The 23,913-nt window shown below is 41.0% G+C and overlaps 1 protein-coding gene across 1 annotated transcript in view; it reads right to left on the bottom strand.

Annotated features, from left to right (window-relative positions):
- SLCO5A1 (solute carrier organic anion transporter family member 5A1) overlaps nucleotides 1-23,913 on the bottom strand; it is a 92,537-nt gene that overhangs the window by 13,355 nt on the left and 55,269 nt on the right. The window contains exons 5-7 of the mRNA XM_009278422.2: nucleotides 21,689-21,853; nucleotides 16,582-16,780; nucleotides 3,368-3,527 (exon numbers count right to left, since the gene is read on the bottom strand). Coding sequence (XP_009276697.1) covers nucleotides 3,368-3,527; nucleotides 16,582-16,780; nucleotides 21,689-21,853 — 524 coding nt within the window. The remainder of the gene's footprint in view (nucleotides 1-3,367; nucleotides 3,528-16,581; nucleotides 16,781-21,688; nucleotides 21,854-23,913) is intronic.

The raw sequence follows: 23,913 nt of genomic DNA, 5'->3' as shown, positions 1-23,913 counted from the left end.
AAAATTTTTAGCAAATTATGCCGAAACAATTCAATCACTTCTGACAGGGAGGCTGGAGAAAAAGATTGTTTCTACCGTATTACAAAACCTGTGAAGAAACACTCTTTAAGCAGCACTGACAATGCCATATTCTGGAATTTGGCAGGCTGTCAGCTTTCATCTTCAGGAGGTGTCTTCTGCCATCTCAATGGAAGTCTACCCAGATTCAGCTAAAGAGCAACAAGCTGCACTTGGAGCCCAGGACGTTCCATCTAGATGTGGGTGTGGATGTGGATGGGATGTGGACAGGAGCAAAACCAGAGAATAAGGGGAAAACAGAGACTTAAACAGTGAGACTGGAGGACATGAAGGATTTCTGAATGGACAAAGAGGCTGAAGTTAGGATGAAGAGACTGAATAAAGAAGTGGCATTTCATAGGCAAAAGGACTGTGATTTGAGCAAGGTGAGGAAGAGTGAGATCAGAAATAGCCCCCTGTCACATCTGTTCTACGATGTTTTCATCTACTCTAAGGGGTATGGCAGATCAGAATACTCCGGCATTAGAGGGGAAACAGGTCAGGGCTCCTGTGATGTTACAGGAAGGAGTTTTTGGTTTCAATGTTTGCATTCATAAAACCTAGGACCACACATGCACAGAAGCTGCATTACAAGACCGTCTTAAGGTTGCAAATTTAAGCACTTGGCCATCAGGAAATATCCAAATTAGGGTTGCTTGTCAACTTTAATGTATACCTCTGTATGTGTTCATGTTATGACATAGCCTCACTTTTTTTTCCATGGGATTTAGCTGAACATCTTAATGTATCAATTTATCCAGTATTTTACCTCCCATTTTCAAAATGTGGTGCCAGGTATTTTTTTCCTCACACTAAACATATTCCACTACAAAGACAGAATGACTCATATTTCATATGGATTTTTCTATCACACTCATCATTATAGCTTAACTCTTTCAAAAAAGGAGTAATTTATCTTCAAAACAGTTATAAGATGAGGCACTGGTGGTGTTATCTATTTTGTAGCTAAGTAACTGAAACAGATCAAAAGTTTCAGAAATGTGGGTGGTAAATTTGAGGCAACCGGGATCCTTTTTTTTCAGAACATTTTCCATTATATAAAACTTAATATATTCTAAATGAAACTTTTTGTGCTTTCAGATACAGATTTAGGCATTCAGTGCTTCTACAAATGGCACTTCTGGTTACTGCTCATGTCCATCATCCAGAATATGAAGAATACAAAATTAATGAACAACTGGGAGAGGTTTCGTTTAAGTGACTTGCCCAACATTGCTTAGGAACGGAGGCAACGACAGACTCCAGCTTCCCAAGGCAGCACTCCACTGTCTAATATCACATGAGTATTGCTTTCTTCCTACAGTCCCTCACCTTAATCTCCATATTGCTTCCAAATAGGCATCCTACAGAAAATAGTCCTCTTTACTACACAGTCTTGGTCCATCACCACAGAAACCAAGTCTGTGCACTAAATGACACAGATATGACACAACAGAAATGCCAGAGTATAGGAATGTACATATAAAATAGGTATGAACTGTATACTGGCATCCTTTTGTCCTACTTCTAATTTTTAAGTGGTTAATTTTGAAAAAAAAACTGTGTTATAAACTTAAATCTGAATGTTATAGGTTAGCAACATTTTCTGTTATAGAGTGACACAAGCTTATGCTTGTTGTTTTTAAAAGTGCCCTACATAAATCATTATTTCATGAAGAAATGTATTTTCCTAGCAATGTCAGCCCTATTCTATTCACCATTAGCTACCGAGTTAAAACTTCAGGCCATCAAGGATCTTGTCTTAAATCGTAATAGGAAATAGTATTTTTTAAAATCTGTAGTGAAGAGTACATACTCCCAAAGTACCTCCCTACTAAATGAATTATTAGTGTCGCTTTGATATCAGGTGAAATGTAGCAAAGATTAAAACTATGTCTCAATCCAGCAAAGCACAAATAAGACTTATATAGACACTGAAAGTTAACCACAGGCTCACATCACAGGCTTTTCCAACTAGGCCAAAGCAATTTTCTATTAAAAAACAGCAAGATACTCTAAAAAACAAACCTATAAAGGAAATTAATCTGTTCTAAGTGGAATCTATGTACAAACCTTCATTTTCAGACCCTTATCCAGTCAAATCTCAGAAAGAGCAGCGCTGGACCTAACATCCTCCTGCTTCACAGGCTGGCTCAGGACTGCAAATCAGGAGACTGATACATTATAAATAAGCTTCCTGGAAAGTACAATTAAGTCCTGAGAAAATCAATGTTTACATTACTTTCTGTCTTTCTTCATTATCCTTTTTTAAAATACAGTTCCGTAACAGAAGAATTTAAGTGTTTGTCTTATGTATGAAACGAGCACAGCTATAATGCTCTGTTGATATTAAGGTGAGATCCTACCTTTCAACTGTTTTCTTGTGCTCAGTCCTGGAAACTGCCAAATTTCTATGGTATGAATTTACCAGCAGGATGCCCTTCCCCAGTCCAGCATAACTGGAAGACTGGGCTGTTAACAAGCAACGTATTTCCAAAAAAGAAAGTCGATTATTAACATCCTTCAAGTTCTGGTTACTTGAGTTCAACAAGGAACACTTAGCCTGGAGGATGTTTAGAGAAGGACTACGAGAATGGTTAAACTATTTTACAAGAGCAGAATACACAGGCAGTCTTTATCTAGCCATGCAAACAACAGACCTATCAATACAGTGGTGCAGGTGCAACAGCTACTTATGCAAAATGACAAGGCTGACACAAACACCAAGGGCTTTAAACAGGCCGTAACTAAATTTAAACAGGAGTTTAAAACACTTCCAACTACCTGAGGAGTTAAGTTCTTCCTTCCATTTGAAGAGGGAGCCAAAAAAAACCCCACACCTGCTCTCAAGAGTAAGACTGATGAGCTTGTGGAAAAGACAGTATGACATGGCTGCCTATGTTAGCAGAAAGCTGAATTAGATGACTGACTCAAGGTCCCCTCTCTGAGCCCTGCAGGAACAGCAGACACGCAGGACACTGCCATCGGAGACTTCAGAGTCTTTACTGGAAACACCAGCCCTCCCCACCCCATGGCACTTTGGACTCACTCGGCTGGAGGATTCACTTGGTACAAATGAACTTGTGCCTCAAATTTGTACATAACTGAAAGGAAGCGGGGTGGGACCATGGAATAGTAGCATTACCAGCCTTTCAAAACATGGAAAGACTCATGCACGAGTCAGCTGCAGAGCAACTTCTCTGAAGCTTAGAGAGGGATGCTTGTGCTAGAAACAGAGCATTTTTCAATCTGCATCAGTCCCGAGGGACTACTCGCGGGTTGTATGTGGGCGGGTGGGTGAAGCACTTACCCCTGTGCTATGGTTTCCACCATTGATGCAGCCAGCTAGGCAAGGATTAAAATATGTTATTCCATCTGATCCACAGACAGGCTCGTACTCATGAATCTTACATCCACAGTTAACATTACAGCTCCCAGTCAGATTCCTGTGGGCCATGGCAAGAGTGGGACTGAAGAAAGGAAAAAGAACATGCTAGTAGAGCAAGCACAGATATCCTGCTGTTCAGAGGGAGAAAACATCCTACTCATCAACTCTGGAACGGAGAGTTGATTATCAGAGAAAGACTGCATTAACTCTAGGTTATGTACATGATTTAAACAATATAGAAGAACACCCAAGGCATCCCTGCCATCAGCTAAAAACACAATACAAAAATAATACCAAAGTTTAAAACCTGTATCTTATTTTCCTAGGTAATAGTTGTATTTTTCCCCTGTTTTTTTCCTTTAAGAGTTAAGACACCACTATTTTATGTCTATCCTAACTGCAGCAATTTGTTGTCGACTACTAGTGAAGGGCCTAGTGACGAGATGTAAGCATTATGTGAACTAATAGGCATCTCTTCCCACGTACCAACAACTGCTCAGAAAACAATGCTAACTGCTCAGAAAACAATGCTTGTATTATTTATATGTATATGTGAAATCTACAGGAATCTCTAGATCTGGAGGAGTGCTGTGCTCTTACTAAATGTCTGTAAAAGAACTACTACTCCGCTTCCCTGGACCGTTCCCCAAAATCTTGCCCCCCAACTTTCTAGGTTCCCCCCAGAAGCGTTTGGCAGTATGCTCAGAAGGAACTAAAGGGAATTTCAAAGCTGAAAGACATGCACACACCAAAAAGCAGGCTCTTCACTACCTATCACTGCTGGTCCAAACAGGTGGTTGAACAGATCTCAACTGCATCAACTCTTCACTGGCAAGCACCATGCCAGCCTGGGCACATCCTCACCATGGGATGAATGAGCAAAGGGACCTCAACCAAGGCAGCAGCTCATGGCACTCATCTGAGCTCAGTGGCTTGTGTAACAAGGCCCAAACGAAGCACTGCACTGAGACAGCTACAGGTCTCTGCTGATGCACCCTCTCCTCCAGCTAACACCTCTGCATGGCACGTCTGGCCCTGCCTGGAGAGAGCAGGTCATTCGGAAGCAGTTTTGATCTCCCCAGATGGCACTGCCGTGGGTGCTGGGGGTCCCAAAGCAAGATAAACTCCTAAGACAGAACGAATACCTGGTATCCTGAGCTGCCAAGGGGCAGCCAGGATGAACCACTGAGTGCCAGTATGCAACTTGTGGCTGGAATTAAGATTTTATAAACATATAATCCCACTGTGGCTCTACTTTACCATATCAGTTGTACCATTGCAGCTCAATCCAGAAGTGACAAAGGCCTTAGTAATAGCAGAGTCCATATCTGTAAGATCACAGACTCTTCATCAGAAGATGATGGGGAAAAAAAAACAATCACTGATCAAATGGTGCTTTTTGCTATCAGTAGAAAGAAATCAACTCTGGTTACAAGTGACCGCTAGCTGTCACCATCACAGGTTTTGACTCAGGTTGACTAAGTCACACAGTCACCAAATTAACTAGCTCCTGCCTTACCAACCATATCACTTCAACCCTGCCCAAAACAACTCTCAGATCACTTGAAAATGCCCAGCTTTGGGCACAAACCCTGGAGGAGACACCCAGCTACTCCCTGCGCTGAAGGAAAGCCCAAGGTGACACTGAACTTTTAACATTCCTGAGTAGGGTCAGGGCTTGGAGTATAAACCAAAGGAGGAAAAGTGTTAGCAGGCACAAAGGCAACCTCACTGAAAGAATAGTAAAAGCCCCTACATAACTGTATATACAAATTCTGATTATAGAGAAACAGAGACAGTTAAAATGAAAGAGTTAAAGAAAGAGAAAATGGATACTAGTTTGTTAGCAAATTAAAAACAGACTGGCATAACTGGACCCAGCGTATATAGAGCTAATATCAGAGGATGTAAGGTGTCAATCTCTATTATCTAGAAGCTCCTTATCAATGAGGAAGTAGTTGATGATCATATATTTTTCTGACAAATAACTGGTCTGAAAAGCATTTACTTTTAATGGGCATATTTTCTTGAAAACCACAGACTAGTTTATAAAGAGGTACTATACTACCTTTGGCCCTTTCAGTTAATGGGATTGCTCAGATGAGTTTTGTAGCATTGCTTCTTTACCCTGGCTGGCTAAAGACTAATTGAAAACTTATTTTTGTATGTGTACATTTTCTGTGAAAACCTTTAGAAACACAAGAAAACGGCTGTTGAGACCACGGTTGTCTCTTCACCAGTATCCTGTCTCTAACAGTAGCCATTAAGAAGGTGACTAGGGAAGAGCAAGAACAGGGCAAGTAACTTCCCCCAGAAAAATAATCTCTCAGCCTCTAATGAGTCTCAGCCCAAAATATTTTCTAAGTCTGATGTGGTTTTTTAGGTAACAAAGCCCAGTTTTTTTCCCGTACTTCTCCCACTGAGATAAGATTTTTTGCATCTACAATATACAACAACAAGGATTTTTTGACAGTCCACAGCCTGTTACACAAGCTGTTGTTTGTTTTGAAACTGGCTCTTACTAGCTTTATCTGACAGCCCCCACTTCTACTACTTTGCTTGTAAATTCTGAACACATGAAGGCTCCTGAAAAAATAAACTTAAGGGGTTCCTATGGCCAATATGAAAATATTTTCAAGTTCTAGTGAAATCTTGTAGTTGCAATTAAATAAACCACATCTAATATTAACTAGCCTAATCTAATCACATCTCGTATTACCTGAAGGCATTATGCCAGAAGGTACCTGAAGGTATAGGCATAAAGTATTACCTTTTATCCACGCTATTACCGAACTTGCTAGCTCAGGTACCAAAAAGAAAATAACTGTTCCACTTAGATATATATGCAGACATGCCTTGAAATGAAAGTTATTTTCTGTTGTCATTATGCAGCCAAATTATAACAAGCATGAACTTTTAAATGACCCATATTATATTTACACCTATTTTTACCACACTTGCCATGCTCTCTGTCTTGTTTCAGCTTGCTAAATTAATTTAATAAGTGGAAAAGCAAAAGTCTGCAGTGTGGTTTATTGCTGGTTCAATTTTCTGCATCTCATTTGGAATTTCATCTGGGTTTAAAATACTGCCAGCAACATGAATGCATTAAGCCAATGGAAAAGTTACCTGAATGACCTTATTCATAGCAATCTATTTCCAAGTGATAGGGTTGGCTGAGGCTAGGGACCCTAGCTCTTATTTCCTAAATACCTTTCTGTCTAAAGAAATCACGGTTCCTGAATTCTGCACCCCCGCTCCCTCTTCACTGCATAAGGCAATACCAAGCCACTGAAAACTGAAAAGCAGCTGATATCAACGTTTTCTCCTGAAGCTTCTCCTGTTACTTAGGAAAACCCCCATTTTATTATGGTTTCAGGAACTGCAATCGATCGTTTCCTGTGATGCTTAAATAGCTTTCTTTTTCTGGGGTTTACTCTTAAATGTAAGTCTTACTTTCTGTCATAGCTGGACTCTAGGCTTGTAAATGCTACTTTGTGTCTCAAAGTACCCAAATGTTAGGCACTGCAATATTCAGTATTGCAATACACAAGTTTTTCTGAAGATAGATGGCCAGTTTCAAACCACATACTTTACGGGTTGTAATTTGCAATACCTAAACCTGAAAGTTTTCGGTCCTTCCAGGTGCCAAAGTCAGAAAGGCAGGTTCTGTAACGAATCAAGACAGCTGCCACTTCTAAGATCTCCAAAAATTCAGAACATGGAAGCGGCGGCCTGACCTCCCTCCTGTGACTTTTTGGCTGGCACCCTGGCCAGGGAAGGTGAGATGGGAGCAGAGAGTGATGGCAAGACTGGATAAGAATTGGGTCCAGATGCAATGATCACAATGATCCGTCCAGTGATCACACAGCAAGTCCAAGAGAAAGGAGGGGCAGGCCCTCGCTTCCAGCTTTCTTCACAACAGCTCTTATCAGTGACAGCGCTGACCCCGGACTCAGCCAGCTGAACTCATTAACTCAGGTGACCAAGCTCCTAGAAGTTGGGGGGACACGTTCTGCACCCTGACACTGTATAGGAATATCGGTGCCCACTGCAGACAGCTCAGTGAGCTCCTACACACGGAGCAAAAAGCTGCCCCTTTGTGCTGATAGCCTTCTCCAGAAACACTGTACTTCATGGATTTATAATAGATCTCTTCCAAAGTGGAGGAGGAAGCTTCCTCTTCTTCATCAGCTCTACAGTTGCCCGAGGTGAGAACACTGGGGTTCCAGGTCCTCCTCAACCTGAAAGGGTTCAAACTTACATCTCCTTGATGATGTTCTTATCAGCAAGCTCCAGAATGGCATCTCTTTCCATCCTTCCTGCTGAAGCTGAACGTGATCCCAATCCTGTCCATGTCTCCTCATCAATAACTCTTTACTGCCATCTACAAGCAAAACCTGGAGCAGGGACCAGGACTAAAGACATTTCTTCCAAGGGAAATCTCCTTTCAGAAGGTTTTAAAGTTAGGTTCCTCTCTTGTGTACTCTTTTTTTTTCTTCTGCATCTCTATACATTCCTCATTTTTTCTCCTTTCTCTTCCCTTATGTCCACCATCCATTTGTGCAGTGGTTATGGTGCCCTTGGGGACATCAGGAGTTCAGAGTCAGATTCTCTCTGACTAAATAGCTGGGTAGAGGCTACCATGCATAAGGTGAGCAATTTTTGTAGCAACCAATTTCCTGACTTCCTAGCAAAAACACATTATCAGGCGGTTCTTATCGTCTCCACAATAACTGTTAAACATAGTGGCCAATACTAATAAAGTGGGTATCAACAGGAAACACACATACATCCCTTGTGGATTTGGACATATTTCAAATGCTTCCTTCCCATCTTTGAGTCACAGCAGCTTAAACACCTGCACCTACCTGGCTCCCTAGCATAGGATCTTCTCAAACCACACAAGAGTCTATGCTTGGTCACTTGGAGAACTCTGGCCAAAATACAAACAATAGCTTATTTCACTTCAGTAGTCCTTGAGAATAGGTAACTACACTAATCGCTGAGATTGAAGAGTCCAAAATATGCTTAATCTGGGTTTTTGAAAGAATTCACATATTTCAAACATGTCCCAAAGTCCTTCTTCAGTCAATGCACTCCTCTACCTTCTCCACAGTGGTCACAATGGCAGACATCTAGTTTAGCTCAGAAGACAGGGCCAGGTCTGTCACCTGCATGGTTTTGGGACTCTTCATAGCTAGAGTCCATGGTAGCTGAACAGTGAAGAAAGGTGGTGCTTTGAGAATGCAGTTTGGGATAATTTTTTTTCCCGTGGGTTTTATTATGGTGGTACCAGAACCCTTTGGTGTGTCATTACCTTATTTTGAAAGGTTACTTTGAATACTCCAAGCGCCACCTTTCACCAGTGTTTCATACACTGCAAGATGCTGTGGCTCATGGCTACAGTCGCTCCAGCCTTGATCCACAGAGGGGCACAGCTTCTGGATCCTCTCCCGAGAGGTTGGATCTGCCTAGCTCCGTGACACAAGGCTGTCCCTCCTTCCTCTTACTACCTGATACTTTTAAACTAGCTGATGTTTTTTTCACAAATGGAAGCAAAAAGTGTCCTCCATTGCATCGTTCATCCAGTAGTCCACTGATTAGATATGAAAACCCAACTTCCAAAGAATGCTGAAGTAATCCATGAATGGATGAATGCGATAAAGATGAGAGGTTGCAGGAGCGAAATTTAAAGGCCTTTTCCAGAGACTAGAATGTATGTATGAAAATCCCCAACTCCGGGAGGAGACTGTGCCCTTTGCCTTCTCACACCTGAGTGGTAAGCAGAGCTGCAGGCACCATCCTGTCTCTGCCTGTGGTCCATGTGCAGTCCAGTCCAGAAGACCTGAATTTCTGAGAACAAATACCAGTTTGACCCCTGCAGAATCTACAAAACCAGATGGAGCCAAGCACTGAGCTCTGTTGGGGCATGAGTATCTGCACATGCGCCGTAAGCAAAAATCTTGCTGTGGGAATTATGTTGGTATGCACAACCTCTCCACACCAGGCATTGCAGCGTAATATTGAATTAACTGTGCTGCCTTGTTTGCCCTGCTCTCAGTATTGCTCAATGGTGCCACAGAGAGGCCACTGCTGTTTAAAACCAGCTCAAGTATCTCTGCTCTAAGCAGATCAGTAGATATCCAGGGAATTTTAGCACCTCCTCAGCCAGGCAGGAGCTGAACAGGAATCTGAATTGGGTTTGTGGCTGCATCCCCGAGAACCTGTACACATGCTCACAGACTGCCGGGGTTGCAGAGCCTCACAAGGGCTGCTGTTTGCTTGCCTTCACATCTGTAATGTCTGGGCAGGACCGCTGTAAAGATAAACAGCTAGCATCAGACTTACTGCATCCCAGCTACCCCACAGACCACAAGGGATGTTCTTCTGCTCCCGTCTTTTATACCCGAACAGATCAGAGACTCGGCTCAGGAGCCACTCCACACAGAGCAACTGTCAGCCGTGTCATCCATCACCTCACCTCCTGTCATTAGTGACACTAAGCAGTACAACTGCTGCTTAGTGGCTTTCCCTTGACTCATTTTTCATGTATTTATACACCACTATTTGCTTTTGCTGAATATGCTTGTCTTTCCAGCTGGGCACTTTTGCAGCCGAACAAATGTTACTAAGTCGCTTTTAAATATTTATTGACCGTCTACTGATCACACAAATCAGGTTCACAAATTTAGCTCTTGGAGCTATGTTACACTTTATGGTCTAGTTGGATGTTAACCAAAGCCTTTCTGAGTGTTTTCTTTCTTGCACTGCAAACAAACAAGGCACAGTTTTAGAAACAAGTTGCAGCTTGAGCAGGAAATTAAATATCCAGGACTGATATCGGTTCTGTCACCTTCTCAGCTATCAGCTGAAACTTGTCTTATTATATCACGCTGGATTCCAGAAAGCAATACGCAGCAACACATCATATAGCAACAGGCAGACTTTTCCAGTAATCTCTCAACAGAACCTTTTCTCTGATGGAAAATACCAAATCATCAAAACATTCCTCGGTAACATACTGATTTCAGCAGCACATTGACAGAAGTTTTTCACACCAACAGGAGAGGCAGCATTTTTGGAGTTTCACAAGCTCCTCGGCAGCCTGCTGAGCCGGATGTCCCAGATGCCTGAATACTTGGGGTAAGCAGTGGCTCCCCAGCCTGCCTGGGAGACCCTCGTGCCCATGTCCCGGCTGCCAGCAGGGCTCTGCCACCCTGCACACGGACAGCTCTGGGGCCAGCCTAGGCTGCAGGGAAAGGCACAGCTTGGGTTGCCCTCTCCAATCTCTCCCACCCTGTGAAACGCATTCTTCTGACCTCTTATCCCTCCATCACGTAAAACCCTTCTCAGCAGCAGATGGGTCGTGTTGCTCCACAGGCAGGAGAGCCTGCTCCCCTGCTCGCTCCGCTTATGTAGCTAACTCGCTTCAGCTGCACTGCTAAACATTACCATGACACAGAGGTTAGGAAATCAGCTTAAAAATAAAGGTGAATGAAATCAGGCATGCAAGAAATGAGAAGCATGAAACTGGAAACTGAACTGAGACCACTGTGAAAATTTAATCTCAGGGGCATTTTTTTGTTTTCCCCAGAAGCAGCCTTAAGTTTACAGATACGCAAAGCAAACATGCTCTAATTAATAGCAAGCTACTGCAAGCTGTGTCTCTCCAGCTTTCATCACCTTTTGTACCTCAGCAAATCACTGTAAGGTTTATTTGGCGGATTTTTTTTGCTGTTTACAGCAAATGCCTTGCACGCAGAGATTTTTTTTTCATCCTTTCAAGAACATGTGATACACAAAATCATCTATTAACTCCGTTTCCAAAAGCTCATTATCAGACAGTTGTTAGAGGTTCATGCTTTCATCTTTATTACCTCCACTGTTCACTCATTGTTCACTCTTCTTTCAATGATGGGAAACTAATGAAGGATGAAGGAATTCAGATGCTGGGGACATGAAATCTCTACTGACACATTTCTATGTAACCCCATTTTCATCAGATGTGATCTGCCATATAGCACATATTATAACAGATTTCTATGAACACTTGTCCCAGTAGGGGATAATTTTTTCTTGAAGGTACATATTTTTCCAGCAATAAACTGAACCAAAGTACTTTACTAATCCTAACCTGGCACTGGGAAGCTGCCTACTCTCCACAAAGGAAAACAGAGCATTGATCCCTGAATTACTGCACAGCACGTCGCAGGTTTACCTGCATCGGTCAGAAAGAGCAGGCTCTTACAGAAATTGCACCGAAGCTACTAAGTCCTGGTCATGAGCTGGCCTGTGGGAAAAGCAGCTTAGTTTCAACGCATCCACTGCTGTAGACACACAGGATGTCTGAGAAACAGCTGCCCCAATTGTTTCAGCGGATGCAGATGCTGACAACTTGCAGTGCTGCTGCACCTGAGCTTCCAAGGACACCTGTCATGCACGAGCACACTAACAGAAACCAGCCCCAAACAACAGCGTTTCCTGAACTATTCTTTCAATTACAAGCAATGACGCTGCTCCTTTCCTTAGTAAGATTCAACTGCAAGTTTGTTAAACGTGTGCTGGGACAAAACCCAGAATCCCAACTGACAAATTGCATTTGTTCATTTCTCAGCAAGACTGTTCTGTGTCTCCATGACATGATGCTGGTAAAGCTAATAAAGAGGAGACCTTTATTAGACGTCACTAACAATAAAAGGAACTCTAGTTCCTAACTTTTTTTTTTTCTAAATCCTGTTCTCCTCTCCAACTATTACTCTGTGGAAGGCTTGTGGTATAGCAGTAAAGTAAGAAAAGGGGAAGTATAAGGCAAGATTTATTGCCTGGAGTTTTTAGAGCTGTGACTTGTTATTTCAGATACCCAGGCTCAGACTGAAACCTCATTGTGCTGGCAGTCAATGCACACATATTGAAAAAAAAAGGTGGACCCTCTTCCCATGAGGCTACAATCTAAATGAAATGCAGTTTAAAAAAACCAAAAAACCAGTGCCTGACTATATTTTGTTAACATCTAAACAAAGAATTGGTTTGCACATGGTTTTATTCATATTTATTTAGATTGCTGTAGTAACCTACAGGATGAAGGAAATGCAAAGGAAAGGAGATAACCCCTCACCACACAGTTTCTATAATCTTAATATTGGGCTATATAACAAAAAGGATTATCTTAGTTTGATAGCAATATTTTTGGTTTGGTATTGAAGGATATTCTGGATGGTAGAGATCTGCAGTCTCCTTGTTGGCGAGCAGCTGGAATCGCAGCAATGACGCAATTTTTGTGTAGCTGTCAAACAAGGGACCCTCTCACTGTGTTAGCTGGATTCCTTCTTTGTTATTATTGTTCTGATCCAATTAGTCACTGCTTTCAAGTTAAGAGATCCGACTGGCTAATTGGACTGAAAGAGAGACAAGAATAACAGAAACCCAAACTGGTGGTACAAGAGGAAGAATAGGAGATTTTTTTTTTTTTATGTGAAGTGCCTCAGTAAGTCAATTGCATGTTTTAACTAAACCTGAATTACACCAAAACAACAGAAAGCAATCAGAAAGGACCTGTTTTGATTCATTACATGCCAGAAATATGAGAGATGGAACTGATCTAATCCAGGAATCTGTCACTATGAGTAAGCTCCTGTGGAGCCTGTTTTATTTGCCTTATACCACAAAACGTGGAAGAGACGGGTCTACAAACAACCAAACCAGCTGTTCTCTGCTATTTCCCCTTTATTCAGCACTGGTGAGGCCACACCTGGAGTACTGGGTCCAGTTCTGGGCTCCCCAGTACAAGAGAGACACGGACATGCCAGAGAGAGAGCCCAGCGAAGGGCAACTAAGGTGATGAAGGGACTGGAGCATCTCTCCTGTGCGGAAAGGCTGAGAGAGCTGGGACTGTTCAACCTGGAGAAGAGCAGGCTCAGGAGATCTCATCAATGTAGATAAATAACTGAAGGGAGGGTACAAAGAGGACAGAGCCAGCCTCTTTCCAGTGATATAGAAAACTCTTTTCCAGTGAACAGAAACAGAGGAGGTTCCCTCTGAACATCAGGAAACACTTTTTCAGTGTGAGGGTGACTGAGCAGTGGCACAGGTTGCCCAGGGAGACTGTGGAGTCTCTCTCCTTGGAGATCTTCAAAAGCTGCCTGGACAAGGAGACAATTCACTGATTCAGGACTTCCCATTCGGATGCTGGTTACGGTGCAAGAGAAGGGATGCCGTATTGCGGTTTGACATAAGGCTGCTTACACTGTGTTCAAATATCAAACAAGGCTGGGGCACAGAACAACAGGTTCTAAAATGCTGAGATGTATAATACAGAGGTGTCCTTGACCTTCCTGATAACAGAACTGCTGATGACACACCAACAACAGCAAAACTGCTTGTGCCCAACATAAAACAGCAGAAAATCCTTGCAAATGTATTCTAATCTGTGCATGCCTCCAGGTCCCATCCACTTCCTCACAGCTGGTACAGTTAGAAAAATAGTGAGTTATGAAACACACTGAATTATGAAATACCGTTGCCTACTTTGCTGAGTACTGGTATGCACATACTCCCACATTAACTAAAACCCAGCTTATCCTTCTCTGTACTAGTCTACGACAGCTCAGTTCATCAAAGAAAAAAACCTACTTTTGAAATGTAAAAGAAAAGAACGGTAGAACTGAACATGTTTGTCCAGAGAAGATTCTCCTGCAGGGCATGTCTACACTGCCCAATGCAGCTGAGATTTCTGGGCTGCTGCCAGCACAGGTAGCTCAGACATCAGACCCAGCATAGCCATGTTAAGGTAGAGCATCATGAAAGACATTTACTCTGAACCAAGTACTGTTTCTCCTATCCGATCTAGCCTGTTGAACTGGCTTTGATGTCCATAACGCTGCACTGCATTGGAATTAGAGAATGAAGTATGTGTTTTATTAAACTCCAAAATGAAAGCATGCTTTTTTGTTACATGAACAATAACATTCTTTGATGTCTGAGTTAAAGAGTTGCCTACCAAGTAAATGATTTGAAGCTATCAAATGATTGACCATGAGGATTAAGAGAATGTTTATCATGTCAGATATTCAAGAAGAATTTATGTGTAGTGCTGCTTCTTTATTATCATTTTGATAATAAATTTGGATTTGAACTCTGTATTAAAAAAATCATATAGGGCTGGGGCTGCAAACTCCTGAACCGTGCTTTATAACATGCTGGTAATTCTCAATTTCTATTGACATTACAGTCCAAGCATGCTGATTTTTATACTGATTTCAAAGAGTTGATATACATCAATATTTTTGAGAATTTTGCCATTACCATCTCTCACCGCTTTGCTCAATAAGAACAATTAGATGAAGGTGGTAAAGAAGTAATGCTACTGCAGACTTTCAGAACAGCTGTGAATAGATGCCTATTTCAATTCATGCTATGTATTTACTGCAAATGTTATTACTTACTGCAAAAAAAAATTAGTTACTCGTACAAGTCCAGTGTGAAGGTTATGTGTTACATAGCAATAGTTTGCCTTGTCTTCAATTTAGAAATAGATTTAAATTAAATAGCACTTTTTCACCAACAGAAAACTGCAGCCTTCTCATTAGCCAGGCAGGGACATTCTGACTTGCCACACAGTTCAATTAATTGCTATCTGAAATTTATGTTTTAATTCCTAATAATTTTCATTTCTTCATCTACGCCCACAGGCTGTCACAAACATCAATAGAAGGTGGACAATCAAAGCATTCCACCTCCTTCCCACCCCTGTTCTCTCCTTCAGTCCACTATGCTCAGACAAGGATATATCACCATGCTACTCCCCTCTGCAGTCAGTCCCTCAGCACCAAGCTTTAACTCCAGGTATTAAGAATACAAAGGAGTAAACCAGCTTTCCATCAGCTCGTGACTTTCAGTTGCTGTTTTTTCTTGCTCTAGGATTAGGGTTTGACAGCAATGTAGTAACACCCAGCAACACGCAATGCAAAATATTCTCTGTGTAAACAGCGCCTATTTTCTTCCTCCCTTGCTTCCCATTTTTCCTCTTTGTTTTTCACTTGGCTTGCTGTCCTGGTTTCGGTGCCGGGTTAAACCACAACACTTGCTCACTGCCCCACTGTAGTTCTTTTTTTCCCCATTTGATCATCTCTTTTCCTGCTCCGCACTTCTTCTACACTGTCTTCCAAACCTCAAAATGTTAAGAGTCCAGAGCTGAGCCTTAAAAGCAAGATATGCAAATGGATCTGATACCCAGCACCTGGCCATAAATAAAAGGCAGACGTTGTCTCAGATGTAAAAGCAAAGGGAAAAACATTGCTTCAGATAAGTTCGTGCTCTTCAAACGCTTAGTCTGTTCTTGTGTTTAAGCTACATGAAGAAGGCAATTTTGGGGAAAAGCTAATGTACAAAATAAGAACGAAAATAAAAGCTCACGATCAGGCTTCTGAGGAATTACCTTCCAGTGAAACGCCTTCTCACAACTTTTACCACACTGTCTTCCTTCCAAATATCCCTCATTTTTTAAAAATGCCCTTCCATGCATTTCTTAATGTCACAGCCTAAATCCCTCACTCCCAATACCTTCCTACATCCACACCTTCTTTTTCATGACAGCCTTCTTCATTCTCAATATCTATTTAAGGATTATGCTCTGGTCACTGTCTTGATGATGATCCAGCAAGCGCTGGAGGGCATTCATACAACTAGTAAGGGGTTCAGAAGCAGCGCACACCACTAATGTCGATAGCACATGCCCAAGTGATTCCTCTCAAATAGGGACTGTAGACCCAAGACACTATTATGGTGAGAATAAACAAACCTATTCAGAAATAATCTTTATAATGCTTTTAGTGTTTTCACAATTTTCATGAGCAGAAAAGAAAACATTTTGAAACACCAACTAAACTCTGAGCAATCTCCTGTAAAAATCACTGAAGTCCATTCTAATGCATTTTCCTATCCCTTGAAAAGGTGAGTTATTACATAAGCTTCATAATAAACTAGATGTAAAAACCAAAGGGCCACATAGTATCACAATACTCATTGAATTCTCATTTGAACATGTGGCTTCTTCAGTACATCAGCATTTTTTACATTTCTTTATCAGGCTTATTGGAAAAAGCTGGTTTTGCCACAGATGTTTCCAAGATACTTACCCAGTCGTGTAAGGTATATTTATTCCCCCTAGATTAATGCTTTCACATCCAACAATGAAGAGAGTTGAAAAGCACAGCAGAGATACACCACTGCAGATCATAGCCAACTTTGCAGACTCTCTTGCACCGAGTTTCAGTTTTTTTATAATGTAGCCGCCTAGGACAATACCAACACCAGCACTCGGGACAATAATCACACCTGCCGGGAAGAAATTTGAGCAACATTAAAACAGGACCTACAGAAATGGAATAAAACATAAATATTGGTTTGATTCCCTAATTAGATGACTGCAAATGCTGTACTAAGATCTCCATTGTCTGCTAGCAAACTGAGTCAGACTTTTCAAACCTTTGGAGTGTTGTCAAAGAATTAATAAAAGCCTCCTTATGATATTACCAGCAGCCAAAGCACTATAAGAGAACTATTGTACTTACAAGCAGAAACATTGCTTTGTATTTATTTTAGAATGGGGAGAAGGGATACACATTGCTCCAGTTTAATTACTGAAAATCTGAAGAAATCCAGATTTGGACACGAATCTTCCTCTTCCTACTCTCATGATTAATTCCAGGGAAGCGCAAGTGTTAATCCCAGGCAGGCCCCCAGAAGCCTGCCCACCTGGGAGTGCACGCGTGAGCCTGGCTGCAAATTCTGCCTGCTGGATACTTTACTCAAGTTGAATAGCACTGTCCTACATCGGCAGCACCATTCATCTCAGCCACGCGGAGCGCAAACTGGTCAAACATGATGAAAGAAATTAAGATACTAGAATTAGTATTACGATAAGTTTAAGACACAAAAGACATGCCTATGAAATTTCTGCCGCTCTGCTGCTGCAGTTGTAAGGTGGCAGTTCAGCAACATGTCACCGGGCTGTCCCCACTTCCCAGGGCCTGAGGTGGTGTTGTCAGCGAATGTCTTGCACTTCTTAGCTTCCCTTGGCTTTTGCTTTTCACTGACATGTGAGAAGGTCTTTAAATAAGTTCTTTGCTAATAAAGATGCATTCCACATATATATGGAATTTGAACAACTTTTGGCAGCTGCATCTAGGGAGAAGGAGCTAAACTTTATAATCCAAATTCTTAAAGATGTTGGTCTTCTTTTTAAAGAAGCCGGTAATGCTATCACTTGCAAATATCTTTAATATTATTGCAAAGCATTCTCATTCCCTGCTAATTTGTCTAAAGGTGAAGGGGACATGATGTTTATCAAAATGTTGAGATCGTGAAAGTAAAAATAAGAGGTAAAAATAGTTGCCGCCTTAATTATACTGCCATCACAAATGGCATTATAAAATAAATGTCATTTCATGAGGAAGATTCTTAATAATAACCCTTCACAGACTCAAAACCAGTCTTTCTCATAAGAGCAGAATTTAAATGTATAAGTCCTTCTAGGAGAATTAAATGATTTTCACAAAGTTCAAAGCTGTTATCTCTCTTGAGCTGTTATATCTCTCACTTTCAATGACTGAATATGAACGAGGGAAAGAAAGAATGCAAATCCTGTCACTTGCACTCAAAATGTTCTCTCTGGGTGAAAATGGCAACTCAGCCATCTGAGTCTACCAGGCATGCCCTGCTCTACGAAATCTGTGTCAGAGAAGCCCACATCCACACCGAACGCAGACTGGGATCACTTGCAATGCCTTCTAAAACACCCCTGTCAGGTGGACCAAATCTGTGGCTACATCAGTTATGTGAACTAAGGATCTAGCCCAAGGTAAGGGCTTACTGATGATAAATTAAACTCTGTATTCTTCTTCCTTTCATCTTATAGCTTAGCTTTGAGGTCTTAACCTCTTTTGGACCTGAATTTACCTTGTCTTTCTTATTCTCCTGAGGACATGTATATTGGAAAAGCCTTTCACTAGAACTGAGACTGTGTGTGTCTACATCTAGTACCTTGTCAAAACTGAGCATGTAAATGTTTTGCGAGGCATTAGGTTAGTGGTTCTTCCATTAGTGAGTTACACTGCGCTGCTGTTTTCATCCCTCCACTGCCACACCATGAAGATCAGAACATAAAAAATGAGGAGACAAACATGAGCAAATTGCCTGCCGAGGCTCGCTCTCATTCAGGAGGATGGAAAGGTAAAGGAAAGCCCATACAGAAGAAGTATAAAGACCAATTCCTCCATGCAAACTGAAGATGGAGATGGAAAAACTCTCTCCCTGGGAGGAACTGGAAAGGCAGGAGCAGATTTCGCTGTTTCTGGTGAAGGCAGCAGAGAGAAGCGCTCATTCCCTCCTGCGTGTCAGGAAGCCTGACAGGTTTGTTTGCCCCAAGTACAAACTTTTCATCCTCATGCCCCTCTCTTTCCACAGGGGATGTGAAATCAGAAGTGATGTACTGTCAAAGAAACACAGCTACTACAGTGCACTTGCAGATGAGCTTCCAGGGCAAAGCAAAACATGTACGTCTAATCAGGACATTCATTCTTCTTTTTCAAAAGCATTTAGAGGAATAAAGCTTAAGGTCTGATACTAAGCCATTGCACTGCACTCTCCTTCATTTTATAATGACAGTTTGGCTTACAGGAATTGTGTGTGTGCCAAATACACTCCTGGGTACAGTGCGCCAAGGCAATATCGGCTTTCAGTCAGCAATTTTCAAGCTTTGTCCTTTTTGCTGTTGTCAGGATGCTGCAGCACTAGAGGCTTTTCACAGCCGCAAAAGATGATCTTAACAGCTACTAATAGTCTGGGAACAGAAAACTGCAATATCTGCTAAGTGGGTTACACTAAGGGAATACCGTTGAGATTTTCAAACCAATTCTGTCTGAGATACATATTACACCTTTTCTAAAACTAAAGGTAGATCCAACGTGTTTGCAACCATTTTAGCAGAAGTCACCAGGGCAATGCTTTATAATATATAGTGTGCAGTTCTTCCAATTACAAATTATTTCAGTTGTAACTCTAACAAGTAAATCCGCTAGCGAAGCACCTGAAAGTTTAACCTGGATTTGTCTAAGAAATATCTGTAACCTAGAGTCAAAGTCCATTTTTTTTGGACTTGAGAAAACCTGAAGGCTGAATGCCACCTGCTCCGCACACGAAAAAAATTCCAAACTAGACAGGACTGCAGCACAAGCTGCACAAGTTCAAGACAAAGTTTGGCACATGGCGTTTTTGCTGATGATCAATGCCAGCTTTGTTTAAAAATAGAAACAAATTAGAAGCAAATTGAGACTTATTTAAAGAATCGCTACTTAGGAACTGAGATGGAAAATGACGAATAAAAAATTTACATCAGTCACATGGAGAGATTCGTCAAGCACATGTATTCAGCTGGCAATGTACATATGAAGTATAGATGTAGTAATATAAATAACATGTAAGAGCACCTTTTGCTAACCGGAAGTTTGTAAACTGGACATGTCTTTTACTAGATTAGCCAGAGCAATCTAATACAGAATCTCCAAGTTTCCTTTTCCCATTTTTCCTACAAAAAGAATTTATAAAATTAGTAACAACTGTTGACTTTAATGCTAAGTTTAGGAGCTGGGGTTGTGGAAGCAGTGCTCACTTGTCCATGTTGCACATCCAGCCTGAGTTATTTCATCTTCTTCTTCTGGTTCATTATAATAGGCTTTATCAAGCTATTTATAACAGGGAAAACAACAGATGTTAATAGCTTCACACCCTGGATAGGGTCATATCATTTTTTCCTCTTTTAATATACTGGCTGGGGGGGGGTTTGTGTGTCGGACATATTTTGTCTGGCAAGAATGTTTCTGGTTTATCTTGAGAATGAAGCAAGTTATGGAGTAGCAATCCCATCAAGACTCATTACAGCAAAATTCCTATGCGTGTGTAGCTACACTAAGCTTCAGATAGAATCACGGTCCCATCAATCAGTGTTTCCTCCTTATATACAGAACACAGGGATTTCATGCCCTGAAGAAAATCTCATCCCAGCAAGCTCTCAAACAGAAGTCACCTCATGGTGCTTCTCTGATGCTTCCCCTCAGCACTCTAGACTAGACTCCTTGAGTTTCTTCCAGCCACTGCAGGTGACAAATGATTCCCATGTGAGGTCTCTGCATCTTTGTCTCTCTTTCTTCTACCACTTTTTGTCTTTTCCTTGACTGATGCCCCTGGGCACTTTCACCCCATAATTCACCCCTGTTCCCACAACTCACTACCCACTCCATCACTCCTTCTCAGGCACAATATCTGGAAGTATGAGGGAGCAAAGAACTAACCTGTCTAGCAATTAGCAGCTATTCTATATGGGAAGCACTATAGAGAAGGCAGAGAAGATGCTTATAAGTGCAAAAGAAGAAAGAGGTATTGAGACAAGTGTCTTTGATGCAGCTAGGAGAGAAGGGAGATGATCTGCATGACATGGGCCCCAATTCTGCATGACATTTTTGGCCCCTTTCCCTAGGGAAGTTCTTCCCACAAAGCACTATGAAGCTTAAAATTTTGTGGTTTGTAGCTCTGTTAGAAGTTGGACTTGGCTGCACGTTGCCACGGCAGCAGGGGAAGTGCCACACCTGCAAAAGAGGGACCTCACACCTGCAGTGGCAGGTGGGAGAGGATTTGGGGAGCTCTCCTGGCTAGACTAGATCGTTGTGTGCTCAACATTAATAAGTAAATAGGCGGAAGACTACCAGCCTGGAGGGGAGAGGTAACTGAAGGATGGGACAGATAAACAACTCATCAGTGGGGAAAAAAGAAAGATTAGGATATTTTAAAGTTCAAAGTAACAAAGTCAGTAAGAAAGAAAGTAAAATTAACAGAAAATAAGAACAGCTTTAAAATATCTTTTAAGGCACACAAACCACAGTAATGCCTATGGGTTTTCTAGCTTGTTTTTGTTGCTTTTTTCCCCCTTGAAGACCATTAACATACTAGAAAATGTCTGTCTAGGCTTATGTAAAAAACCCCAGCCCCTTGACAATATAAATGGGTTCACATTTTACTAAACACATATAGCAAACATCAAAAACGGCCTGAATATCTAACCAAATGCACAAAGCTGGATCCAATCACCTGTTCTAACAAGCATGGTTTTGGTTCATTCCTGTATTGATTCATTTCATTTGCCAAAGAACGCCAACCCTTTCAACATTACACTACGTGGCAATGCCTTACCAGTGTAGATGCTGGCATTGGAAGCTGGGATGCCAAACTGTGACTCGATGAACTTGGGAATGAAGGTAATAAAAGCAGTGACAATGGCACTCTCAGCTGTGTATGACAAACTCACAAAAAGGAATGTCATGTTGCTTAAGATCCTGACAGCTGCTCTTGGAAGCTCTATAAATGACAAAAATGACAAAGCAATGTTATAAATAATGAGCGAGAAACAAAAGCAAACTGAAACAAAAACTGATTTTCTTTGAGATGGACTGGCAATAATGGCTTGCTAGCATCTGGCTACATTTGCTAAGAGGAAGGGAGAGGGCTTATTTGGGATTGCAGTCTTCGCTGTCTGCTCTTACCCTATCTCACTGCATTGCCCCGGGGCTGCAGTCCCACTTTTCACAAACACAACTGAGGTCTGTTTTAACAAAACCGTCTGAAGAAACAGGGTCTGCATAGTAGCACTATAAAGGAAAGAAAACCAGCAATAAAATGTAGTGATTCTGGAATTATTCTGAGTCTTATTTCGAAATTTTCTACAAGATAACGCATATCACACTGCTGATAGTACTGAGTTTTGCACTCCACAGGAGGAAAACAGATCACATACTCCCCCTGTAACTCTGCTTCAAGGACCATGCTTGGAAAGCTAGGATAATAATACTATAATTTGAAAAGGGAACCAAAAGATTTTTAATTAAACATTTTTCTACATGATTTAAAAGTATTTACAATAGATGCAGACAAAGCATACTGAAAAAATTGTTTCAATGATATCAATGAATCTCAACATACCCTACATACAACTCATTTAATATTCTCAGAAGGGATAAAACAATCAATTAAAAATAAGAGCACATCATTAACTTAAATTGAAAAAGTATTCATAGATGTTGCAATTATCCTCAAATCAAATATCAAAACCCCATGAAATTCAGCACTGTAGTTAAAAGAAACACTTAAATACTTTTAATTCAGTCCTGTAGTGATGTCAAATTATCATCACAAGATGATGATAACTCTATTCAAGACTCAATTTTTTCAGACTAGATGGCGTGATATTAATGTGTTTTTTTTTCTTGGGGCTTCTACCAAGACCAGATTTTCTGTCCAAGTATTATATCTAACCTACTATGGTTTGGGTTTTTTTCATTTGCTTTTCACTTCGTACAGAAATTGAACGCTGCTTGAATCAAAGCCTGTTGAATTCAGTAAGAGCACCCATTAGAAATACAACATGTTGAGTAAGAATTCCTGAGTGAGAATTTTATTGATGTTAAAAGTTGTCAAGTCAAAAATCTGTCTCACTTTCTCCATTGACTCCAGTAGGTTATGTGTATAAAAGCAAACAGAATTTAGACTCTTGTCATGTCAAAACTTGTCAGGCTGCAAATTAGCACCTAAGCTGCCTGACTCCATCCAGTCTTAGCTTATGCCAGTTGTCAAAATTTATACCAAATTCATTATGAATACAGGGTTTGTAATTTTAATGTAGTCAAATGCTCTCTTGCTGCCTCTATGAAGAAACATATTGAATGTTAAATAAAAAATTTGGTGGAAATAAGTAATGAATAAATCATATTAAGAAGCACTCATACATTTGAATCTTAATTTTTTTTACCACCTACAGCTTTTTGTAAAAAAATATGGCACTGTTTGCAATAGAAGAACAGAAAGAAACAAGATAACAGAAGTATGAGACCATATAATATCAACATGAATATATGGAAACTGTAATGCAACTGTACACCTTCAGAAACTACATTACAGTAGCAAGTACAAAGATAAAATAGTATCAGTATTTATTGGCAAATAAGCTGCATGTTCAAAATACAGATGATCAAAATTTATCTCATTGTTCAAAAGGAAATGAAAGAGAGAAAAAAATGAAAGATCTACAATATCATCAGATGTCAGCCCTCAGACCTCATCAGCTTTGGCTTTGTGTCTATTTTTGGCTTGGCTTGGCTTGGCTTGGCTTGGCTTGGGTTAGCTGATGGGTGCCTAGGTGCAAAAAGAAACCAAAGGGCAAGAGCCAAGATACAGATACAGATACAGATACAGATACAGATACAGATACAGATACAGATGCAGATACAGATACAGATACAGATACAGATACAGATACAGATACAGATACAGATACAGATACAGATACAGATACAGATACAGATACAGATACAGATACAGATACAGATACAGATACAGATACAGATACAGATACAGATACAGAT

Source organism: Aptenodytes forsteri, unplaced genomic scaffold (assembly GCF_000699145.1).
Source record: "Aptenodytes forsteri isolate BGI_AS27 unplaced genomic scaffold, ASM69914v1 Scaffold18, whole genome shotgun sequence".
NCBI lineage: Eukaryota > Metazoa > Chordata > Aves > Sphenisciformes > Spheniscidae > Aptenodytes > Aptenodytes forsteri.
The sequence above is the reverse complement of the archived record's forward strand: the minus strand, read 5'-3'. Positions and strand labels throughout refer to the sequence as shown.